General features: G+C 41.0%; 1 protein-coding gene across 1 annotated transcript in view; it reads left to right on the forward strand.

Annotated features, from left to right (window-relative positions):
• Nucleotides 1–10,249, forward strand: part of LOC140411134 (EH domain-containing protein 3) — a 119,100-nt gene extending 108,851 nt beyond the window's left edge. Inside the window, exon 6 of the mRNA XM_072500194.1 lies at nucleotides 1,568–10,249. Within this exon, the coding sequence (XP_072356295.1) occupies nucleotides 1,568–2,095 (528 nt within the window). The 3' untranslated portion in view covers nucleotides 2,096–10,249. The remainder of the gene's footprint in view (nucleotides 1–1,567) is intronic.
• The last annotated feature ends 982 nt before the right edge of the window (nucleotides 10,250–11,231 follow it).

Raw genomic sequence — 11,231 nt, forward strand, 5'->3', positions numbered from 1 at the left:
ATCACTTCCATCATACTGCCCTTGTCCAGGTCTGAGTGGAAATTTCCCTGAACATTGTGCAGTCATCAGTGATCAACCCCCACTCCTGACCTTCATGGAAGGAAGGCCATTAGTGAAGCAGCTGAAGTTGGTTGGGCCTAGGACATTACCTTGAGGAACTCCTGTGGGAATGTCCTGGAACTGAGATACTGACCTCCAACAGACACAATAATAATAATCTTTATTGTTGTCACAAGTAGGCTTACGTTAACACTGCAATGATGTTGCTGTGAAAATCTCCTTGTGCTAGCTATGACTCCATTAAGTGGAGAGTTTTCTGCTCAACTCCCATTGACTGCAGTTTTTGTGCGGGCTCCTTAATGCCACACCTGGTAAAATGCAGCCTTGATCTCAAGGGCACTCACTCTGACCGCCTCAGCTCTGGAGTTCAGCTTGTTTTGTCTGTTTGAACCAAGACTGTCAGGAGTGGAGTTGCCCTAGAGGAACCCAAACTGAGCGTTGATGTGCAGGTTATTACTAAGCAAGTGCTGCTTAATAACACTGTCAAGAACATGTTCCTTCTCTCCCCTCTTGAGTCTACCTCATTGCAGTCCCCATTCCAACCCTCAGCACTCTAATTTCTCACGCCACCTGGTTTATCCATTTCTGTGATCTTCCTCCGTGAGAGTATGTGCTACCCGATGCTGACTCTGCAGCATCCACTGCAGGGGATCTGAAGGCGTTGCTTGTTCAATTAATTGGAAGTGAACTTGATTCTAGCAAACTAACCTTTTTGATGAGTGTGCATGGCATGTAGATGAATGTAAATATGCTCCCTGACACTTGTCATTAGGAAGTTCGACACTCCTTCAAAATTCCCTGAAATATTACGTAAGTGCAGAGCCATCCATTAATTTTATTCTATCTAGCTGGGTTCTCGATGACTGATAGTTTCTGTTCAGTACTGTCACTTCTCAGTTCTCTCATTTTGCTGACTCCCCATATTCCTAGCTTGATCCAAGTGCTTGAAACTGATCAATCAGGTTTCCAGTGCATTGTGGAATTTGTGGAGGGGGTGGCCATTTTGAATTCTGAATATTTGGCCACTGCTATGTAGTTGAAAAGCACCTACCTTGTTAATTTGTTTGTTGTTTCCGTATGCCTGTAAAATAATTTGGACCTACAATTAAGACCATTCGGGTCACCAAGCACAAGGGTGGTGGGAGAGTGAGATATTCTGCGAGGTACGATGCAAACAGTGGAATTTTGAAAGAACCAGATTTTATGGAAGGAGGCGGACTTGAGGCAGGTCAGGAATAGTCCAATAAAGAGGTGATGACGGCAGCAGTGTTATTTCAGCATTGATGGGCTGAGGTGCATTCTAGTGATGGCAGTAGGTGGTCTTTGTGAAAGAAACATTTCCCGGAAGTTTCTTAATACACCTACATTGTTCCAGCAGGGTAAGACTTGCAGCTGTATTGATATGTGGTACATTGCATAAATCTCTAAATTCGCCTTTTTCAATTCATTGAAGTCTGCCAATTTCTGATTCATGATGCTCAAGATAACTTGTCCTGTTTATTTCCAGGATCTGCTACAGGCACAGGATTTTGCCAAGTTTCAGCCACTAAAGCTTAAATTGTTGGAGAACGTAGACGACATGTTGGGAAATGACATCGCTCAACTCATGACCCTAGTACGTCAGGAAGAAACCCAGCGGCCAGCCCAAATTGTGAAAGGTGGGGCCTTTGAGGGCACGATAAATGGCCCATTTGGACATGGATATGGAGAAGGAGCCGGCGAGGGCATTGATGACCCAGAGTGGGTTGTGATCCGAGATAAGCCGAGTTATGATGAGATTTTCTACACCCTATCCCCAGTCAATGGGAAAGTCACCGGTGCAAATGCAAAGAGGGAGATGGTGAAGTCCAAGCTTCCAAACACCGTGCTGGGAAAGATTTGGAAGCTGGCAGACATCGACAAGGATGGCATGCTAGACGATGAGGAGTTTGCATTGGCCAATCATTTAATTAAGGTCAAGCTGGAAGGTCATGAACTACCCGGTGAAATTCCACGACACCTGATTCCACCATCAAAGAGAAAGTTAGCTGAGTGATGCCGAGTGGAGGTCACCCTTCCCTAAAATCAAAATGTCAAATTGAGGATGTAAAAGACTTGGGGAAACTCGGCAATAAAATCTTCAAACTAACAGCCAGAACCATGTAACTAACCGCTTTTACATCTATATAGAAGGGAAAATGCATATTTTACATTTTAATTATGAAGCATGTATTCTGTAAATTTATTATCACTGCTATATTATGATCTGAAACATATTTTCTGTGGTTCAAATGGCATGGTGTTGCAGACAGAAGTCATTGTACACCAAGTATTGCATATAAAGCATGGGCATCTTTCTGTCATTGTTTGTTTCCGAGGTAGCAAATTCAGGGTTCTAAGGTAGATCCGGCAATATGTTCCGTTGGAGGCAAGGGATGTTTTTGGTTTGTTATTGTTCTCCATGTTTCTCCCTTATTTTGAAATTCTCTGAAACATCACCTTGTACATTAGGAACACTACAGCAGTTTGTGTTGTCCACTTGTATTTGGACAACAGGATTTCTTCATCCACATCTAGCCCTCCAGCTAATAACTGCAGTGTCGCTCCCTCTACCCAGAATAGTTTGCCTTTCACTTAAAACTAATGGGTGTTTGCTTGTGTAATTTTAGTTTTTTGCAGCTGGTGAATCATGGTTGAGTGGTCATCTATTCCGTGATCTCTGTTGATGGATGAATTTTGCAAACATTCAGAGAACCACACGGATGTAGCGATGAGTGTCGGTTTATATGAAAGCACTGACAGGGTCCTCTATCTCTTGGAAGTTTCATGAGATGTTCCTATATTTTGCTGATTCCATTCATGCCTTTGCTGTCACTTGTAATCTGTAACAATAGGTTATAGTTTTACTGGGCTTATGTGGAAACTGTAAAGTAAACACGCGATAACATTGACAAAAGAAAAAGCTGAACCAAACTCCATTGTATGGAGAACTGTGAATTGTGTAGCAGTATATTTAAAAGTATTTACTGTGTACTTGTTAATCAGGTTTACAATGTGTAACTATATGTTGGCAAATCCCATGCAAAATAACTGCATTGAACAGCTAAGATGCATTCAGTGCACTGTACAAGCTCTGACTTGGTACACTGGCCCTTTTGCCTTTAAATGTGTATGTGTCGTGGTTTTCCACATGTTGCTTTGTGCGTGTTTTTTCAACTGCCCCCTAGTTATTATAGGTTATTACACATGGCCATATAAACTGCTCAGTACAACTTCCATTATGGTTGTATTGAAAGCTACAGCACTGTTTCCAAGTAGTGCTTGTGTGATGTATGTGAGTTCTTTGTCACAGTAAGTTTCTTAGTGTTTTTTCCTGTCTTGTTGAAAAACTGTCCTCGGACAATGGGATAAGGTGGGTAGTGAGTCCACAGAGGTGCAATATACTTGTGGTAGGTTTACTGAGTGGGTAATAAGTTTAGAAAATCAGCAAGAGATAGTAAGACTGCCAGCTGTTTAAACCACCCATCACCCCCAAATAGGCTAAAGTGATGTCTTGGGACACTCGTATGAGATGTAATTTCTCTAAAGGTAAGGTTGCAGTATGTTTTCTGAATGTTGAACTAGTCTAGAACCTGTAGGAATACACAACCCAAAATATCAAGAAACACGAGTGGAAAATCTACACCGATGTAAATTTAGTGCACGAGGAAAGCCAGTGCAGATTTTCATACTTTCACCAGGTTAAGTGGGAACTAACATCTCACTGACACTGTCACCTCTGATCAAATTAATGTAAATTGCACGATTTGACTTTCAGATATATTGGGATCATTGAACTGTAACCTCTTGTATAATTTTAAAGAAATTGTTTTTTTTCGCGTAACATCATTTTAGAAAATTTCAGTGATTCCACAGGTGGTGGGTTTGGGTGTTTAGGGGCCACAGGGAAGGACCTCAACTTTGCACAAACCATATTCTGCACTTCTGTGGTTTGCATGGAAAAATCTACGGGAACTTATTGTCCGAATTTTTTTTTAGTGGGAAGTTGTTGCATTTTTTAAGTTTTTGCAGAATGTTCCTTTTGAGTATCAAAGTAGGGATTTGGCACCCATGGTTGTCGAAACGCTTTATGCATGCTAATTGGGCCATGTCCCTTGTTTCTTGATTCATGCTGTCTGTATGGTCAGGTTAGCCCAATACTGAGCTTACGGCAGGCCCTTAAAGACATTTCTACATTGTTACCGTCTGCAGCCCAGGTGCTGGGAAAGCATTACCAAAAAGGCTCCTTTAATCTTGCACTCGTGTTTTTTTAATGTTTGACATCTATGCAGACCCACCAGATCCACTGAAGGTTGTCTGAACCTGCCATTGAGCTAACAAGCCTCCACAACTGCAAGAAGCAAGTAGTTCAGGTACTCTTGATTGGGGAATATTATTGAGCAGTTTTCCATGGAGTTGGTACCAGAATGAGAACCCAGTACTTTGAGGGTTAGTATAGTATCTGTTCACTGGGTTTGTATAAGAAGATACTCTTTCATCTTTATATTGCAGCCTAGCAATATTATACCAGTACTTGCCAGTTTAATAGTTCTTGATATATTCAAATGATCCAAATAATTAGTGTGGCCTTTGGTTAGAATGTAGGACAGCTCAAATTAATCCAATAAACAAACAATTCAGTTAGGATGTGTCCAGTTCCACATATTACATCAGGCCATTATAGGAGCCAGCTTCTTCTAGTCATTATTGCAAGGAATGGAAACTCTCAGCTAAAATTTCCTCTGGTCATTATTTCTAACACATTTTTTCATTTATTCTTTCGAAACACATCACGTGAAGAGAACATAGAATATTTTCACAAAGGTGGACAATTTCTTCTAAGGCTTAAGGATTAGTGGATACTATTCACATATGCAAAGCACTGAATGTTTTGGTGTAAACACACTGAGCAGCCCCTTGGGTATCCTAGTTGCACAACACGAAATAGATATATACTTCACTAGTCTTCATGTCAAAAAGAGTAGATAGAAGAGGAAATTCATTTTGCCTGCTATTCAAGTGCACTGCTGAAGAAATGTTATCATTAATAATGTGAAAGACAGGTCCATTGTATAACCCTGTTTTATGGTAAGCCACCTTTTGGTAAACCAGTTGCTGCTGTATGAAGGATACTTCTAAAGTTTAATACCAAATTTGTATTGACAACAGAATCTACTGAACAAAGGATTATCTGACAGATTTTAGGAAAACCAGTGTATAAAGTACTGTTTGTTGAATGGGGTATATATTCATCTTGTGTGCTGTGGCGCTCTCTTTTTTAATAGGCAAGTGTTATAAAATTAGGTGCCCCAGCTTCATGGTCTTTGCAGATGCTCTCTGATAGTTAGATTTCTTGTTATGTTTGGAGGAGATCCAATAAACCATTCTCCATTACATTCCTTACTTCACTCTGGTCCAAATGTCAAAATAGGTTTTATCAATGCATCTTTAGCCCTTAATCTATTTTCTGATGTGTTCCTGCCAGTGGTATCAGAATAATGATCAATTTGAAATTATATTTATGCCTATGTGCAGGCAAGCACTGTCCTGGGTGAATTGTGTTTCTGAATGCTACATTTCTCATCAGCAAAGTTTTAATTTAGTAGCATTGATCAAATGTTCTATTTTTCTTAAGCATTGATTGTGGCTTAAGCATGGATTGTGGCGTTTCCCCTATTTGCACTAGTTAAAGGTTTGTTACCTCATTACTGATTTTGGAACACTAAAATGGTTGCAAACTAGACTTCAGGCACGTCCATGTTTTTGAAACTCTTCTTTCCTTTTTTTAAAGAAAATATCCTGGTTATTCTCTCTTTTTTCAAATCTGTTCATATAAAGAAATGATTGACGTACCTCTAATATCAAGTTTTCATTTTTTATTGTGAGCCAGACAGATGACTAGGAGATAAATGGCTATGATAATTAAGGTATTTGTGGTAACTGCATATTCCAATTATGTATTTTGGCAATTGCATTGTGGCATTCCTGGTTCATCATAAAATGATTATGCTTCCAAGAATTTGTTTAAACAACTTTTTTCTTCTAATATTTGTCATTTTCCAATAATATGCTATTGTACATTTATAAAATATTGTATTAACAGATTTACGGTGTATAAAGCCCTGTAGTTTCTCTATCTCTAATAAAACTGTCAAACTTCTCTTGCATACATTTTTTTAAAATGTAATTAATTCAGGAAATTACATATCCACATGCAAGCTAACTGGAGAGGAAGAGTACGCTTGGTTATCTTCAGTTTATTCTGATAGATTTTAAGGACATTTTATATGATTGTAATATAATGTGACATTTGCTATCATAGATCTATTATTGTGTAGTTTGAGTTTGAGGCGGTGTTAAACTGTTGCAATCCAGCTCAGACAGGGTTAACTGTTGTATCTTCCCTTTCCCTGGCTGTTAACGTAAAGGGCAGTAGCAGCAAATTTTCGTGTTTGGGCTCACCTTGCCTCTGCTACCTGATGACTAGGCTCACTATTCTGTTCTTGGGGTGGCATGGTAGCACAGTGGTTAGCACAGTTGCTCCATAGCTCCAGGGTCCCAGGTTCGATTTGCGGCTTGCGTCACTGTCTGTGCGGAGTCTGCACATTCTCCCCATGTCTGTGTGGGTTTCCGCCAGGTGCTCTGGTTTCCTCCCACAGTCCAAAGATGTGCAGGTTAGATGGATTGGTCATGCTAAATTGCTCTGACTGTTCAAAAAGGTTAGAACATAGAACATACAGTACAGAAGGAGGCCATTCGGCCCATTGAGTCTGCACCGAGCCACTTAAGCCCTCACTTCCATCCAATAACCCCTCCTAACCTTTTTGGTCACTAGGGGCAATTTATCATGACCAATCCACCTAACCTGCACGTCTTTGGACTGTGGGAGGAAACCGGAGCACCCGAAGGAGACCCACGCAGACACTGGGAGAACGTGCAGACTCCGCACAGACAGTGACCCAGTGGGGAATCAATCCTGGGACCCTGGCGCTGTGACGCCACTGTTATCCACTTGTGGTACCGTGCTGCCAAAAGGTGCAGGTGGGGTTTCTGGGCTGTGGGGATAGGTGGAGATGTGGGCTTGGGTAGGGTGCTCTTTCCGAGGGCAGGTGCAGACTCAATGGACTGAACGGCCTTCTGCACTGTAAATTCTTTGATAAAGCCACTTCTGTGTCCCTGCATCCTTTAATTCATCCCAAGAAATTAACAAATGGAGAAAAGGAGTAAAGGAATATGGATTAAAAGTGGAAAAATGTGGTACAGATCTGCAATCGACTAAATTGAATGCTGGATCAGATTTGAGAGGCTGAATAGAGTACTCTTACCATGTTTTTCAAATACCTATCCTCCCTTTTAAATGATCTCTAATTTTCTCCTCCGAATTTGGGGATCAAAGCATTTCTCCTAACTTCCCTTTCCATTGCAGTAATGATTTTCAGTCTTGTACCCCAGTCAGTACAATTTTTAACTTTCAATCTTTTATATTAAAGCATTTTTTCATTTCCCACCAATCCCAATGACTTATCGAGTGCTAAAATCTAAGATTCTATTGGATATTTTAGCTTTTCTTAGCCTTTCATTGCTGGTATCATTCTTGTCTACCTTTGTCTCATTTCCATCGATTTACCTGTTCTATTATGGTGTCCTAAACTGCCTACCTAATGTTGTACAAATTCAACAAATTTCCTGTTTTCTTTTTCTCGCCTCAGTTAAATGGTTATGGGTTCAGGCCCCACTTGGGAGACATTGAGCACAAACATCAAGGCTGTAATACTAAGAAAGCTCTTCATTCTATATGTAGGTTAAGAACTAGGAGCAGGAGTAGGCCATCTGGCCCTTCGAGCCTGCTCCACCATTCAAAGATCATGGCTGACCTTTTGTGGACTCTGCTCCACTTTCCCACCCGAACACCATAACCCTTTATTCCTTTATTCTTCAAAAACTATCTATCTTTATCTTGAAAACATATAATGAAGAAGGCTCAACTGCTTCACTGGGCAGGGAATTCCATAGATTCACAACCCTTTGGGTGAAGAGGTTCCTCCTAAGCTCAGTCCTAAATCTGTGCCCCCTAGTTCTGCTTTCACCCGCCAGTGGAAATGACCTCCCCGCTTCTATCATTTTATATGATTCTGTAAGATCTCTTCCCGCCCCCCCCCCCGGCCTCGCATCCTTCTAAATTCCAACGAGTACAGTCCCAGTCTACTCAACCTCCTCGTAATCCAACCCCCTCAACACTGGTGATTCTCCTCTGCCCACCCTATGTCCTTTCTCGAGTAAGGAGACCAAAACTGAACACAATACTCCAGGTGTGGCCTCACTAACACCTTATACAGTTGCAGCATAACCACTTTAGTCTTAAACTCCATCCCTCTATGAAGGACAAAACTCCATTTGCCTTAATCACCTGTAAACCAACTTTTTGCAACTTGTTGGATTCAGCAATTATATAGGGGGGTCCTTTAAAATATTAGCTAAAATGATTCCTGAATTTGTAGAAATAATTCCCTTCATGTTGGGTGGGGTTACTGGGTTATGGGGATAGGGTGGAGGTGTTGACCTTGGGTAGGGTGCTCTTTCCAAGAGCCGGTGCAGACTCGATGGGCCGTATGGCCTCCTTCTGCACTAAATTCTATGAATTGTATGAATATTGGCCATGGCTGTCTCAAATGTTACAAATAATGTATTACAAGTTCTGATATGATATGATCTGACGTGAAGGTACATTCAACAAGATTGAAACAATATCATAGCTGAGACCAGACGTCAGGTAGGGAGTTGAACATGGGACACTTAATTAATTTGGGATAATTGATTAATGTCTAATTAACCAATCACCTGTTAAGTGACTGATACTTTCCTGAACAAATCAAGGGGGTGTCAGCTGAGAATTAGAACCAATGAAACTAAGGGGCTAAATCCAGATAAAGATTCCCTTAAGAATGTGATCTGTCTAACTGATTTAAAATTATTATGGCTGTTGGCGAATAAACATTTCAACAAAGGCCTTTGTTGAAATTACTTTTAATTTTGAAAATCTGAAGTCACTTATATCTTGGAAGTTTTTGCTTCTACTTGTTCAATGACATTTCAAGAGACTGAGAAAGCATTTTCCAGTTAATTTTGTGTGAATACCAAAATGTGTTTTTAAGAAATAAAATTTATCTTGCTTTCATTTAACCACAGACTTATCTATGAACGAGAGATAAGACTAATCTCACTTAACTCCTGCACTAGGACACCCAGGTCCCTCTGCGCAGCAGCATGTTTTAATATTTTATCATTTAAAAAATAATCCCTTTTGCTGTTGTTCCTACCAAAATGGATAACCTCACATTTGTCAACATTGTATTCCATCTGTCAGACCCTAGCCCATTTATTTTAGATGAGCCTGAGGCTCTCGAGTATGGGTGACACAGTGGTTAGCACAGCTGCCTCACAATGCCAGGGACTACCATTACTACCTTGGTGATAGAAATTGGCTTTCTAGTTGGCTATAGATGATATAGATAAAAGGTTTAATTAAGAATTCATAAAGAGTAATTAACTAAATCCATATTAACCATGAGTGTGAGGAAAGCCGAATAGCTCGGAACATTTTGCAAATTGCTTGAGAATTATTAGAGACTGAAGGAACAGTGACGTCAGCTGGCCGAAAGGCCCCATTGTGTGAAAGAACGGGCAGTTTCATTTCTATGGAAACAGCCAGTCAAGAGAGATACTTTCTGTTTCTCCAATAATGTCTAGGTGCATTTGTGGATAAGTTGTAAAATTGGCAGGCAATGGAATAGAAAACTCCAACTTAGTTAAGTAAATATCTATCTCTAAATTTGACAGATGGACACTTCAGTCGAATTGAGTGAATTATAAATCAATCCGAGATGAAAAGATCACTTGTCGGAATCGGAATGTCCGGAATCAGAATCAATCTATTTCTGAAACTTATTTCCTTACTGCTGCTTTTGCTAAATCGCCATTTTTCTTTTTGTTTAAATCAATCCGTACTGTGCATCATGATTTGAAGAAATTACCACTATCTGTAATTGTATTTTAAACTCGACTACTGTATTCGCCAAAGACAATCAATCTGACCTAATTTTGTATTGAAACCAAAGTTTACCAGTCGATTACTAAAGCTGACAAATAAAGTTCAACGACACTTTGCCACAAAGCACAGCCTGAATCTCTGTTATTTGGGAACTAAGAAGGGATAACGCATATCCAGGGTTCTGAATAGACACCGAGATCCAGCACTTGGGTAACTCGAGTTTGCATAATCTTCTCGTGTCTGCAAGGGTTTTCTCCACTTTCTTCCCACAGTCCAAAGATGTGCAGGTTAGGTGGGGATAGGATGGGGATGTGGGCTTGGGTAGGTGCTCTTTCAGAGGGTCGATGCAGAAGGACCTGCATTGTTAGGACACTAAGTGGACATAAGCTGAAACAACATATTTTGTATTCATTCTTGGGTTGTGGGTGTTGTTAGCAAGGCCATCATTTGTTGCCTGTTCCAAATTGCCTGGAAGGTTATTCTCTGGGTTAGCTCAGTGGGCTAGACAGCTGGTTTGCGATGCAGAGCAAGGCCAGCAGTGCGGGTTCAATTCCCGTACCAGCTTACCCAAACAGGCGCCGGAATGTGGTGACTAGGGGCTTTTCACAGTAACTTCATACTTGTGACAAGAAAAGGTTATTGTTAGGGGGCAGCACGGTAGCATGGTGGTTAGCACAATTGCTTCACAGCTCCAGGGTCCCAGGTTCGATTCCAGCTTGGGTCACTGTCTGTGCGGAGTCTGCACATCCTCCCCGTGTGTGTGTGGGTTTCCTCTGGGTGCTCTGGTTTCCTCCCACAGTCCAAAGATGTGCAGGTTAGGTGGATTGGCCATGATAAATTGCCCTGTGTCCAAAATTGCCCTTGGTGTTTGGTGGGGAAACTGGGTTATGGGGATAGGGTGGAGGTGTTGACCTTGGGTAGGGTGCTCTCTCCAAGAGCCGGTGCAGACTCGATGGGCCGAATGGCCTCCTTCTGCACTGTAAATTCTATGAAATAAGGTAGTGGCCCCTTGAGGAACTGCTGAAGTGCATGTGATTTAGGTACAGTGCAAGTTGTTTTCTCTAATGGTCTGACACAATTAAGAGGCTTGTTAGGTCTTTTTCAA

Source organism: Scyliorhinus torazame, chromosome 4, assembly GCF_047496885.1.
Source record: "Scyliorhinus torazame isolate Kashiwa2021f chromosome 4, sScyTor2.1, whole genome shotgun sequence".
NCBI lineage: Eukaryota > Metazoa > Chordata > Chondrichthyes > Carcharhiniformes > Scyliorhinidae > Scyliorhinus > Scyliorhinus torazame.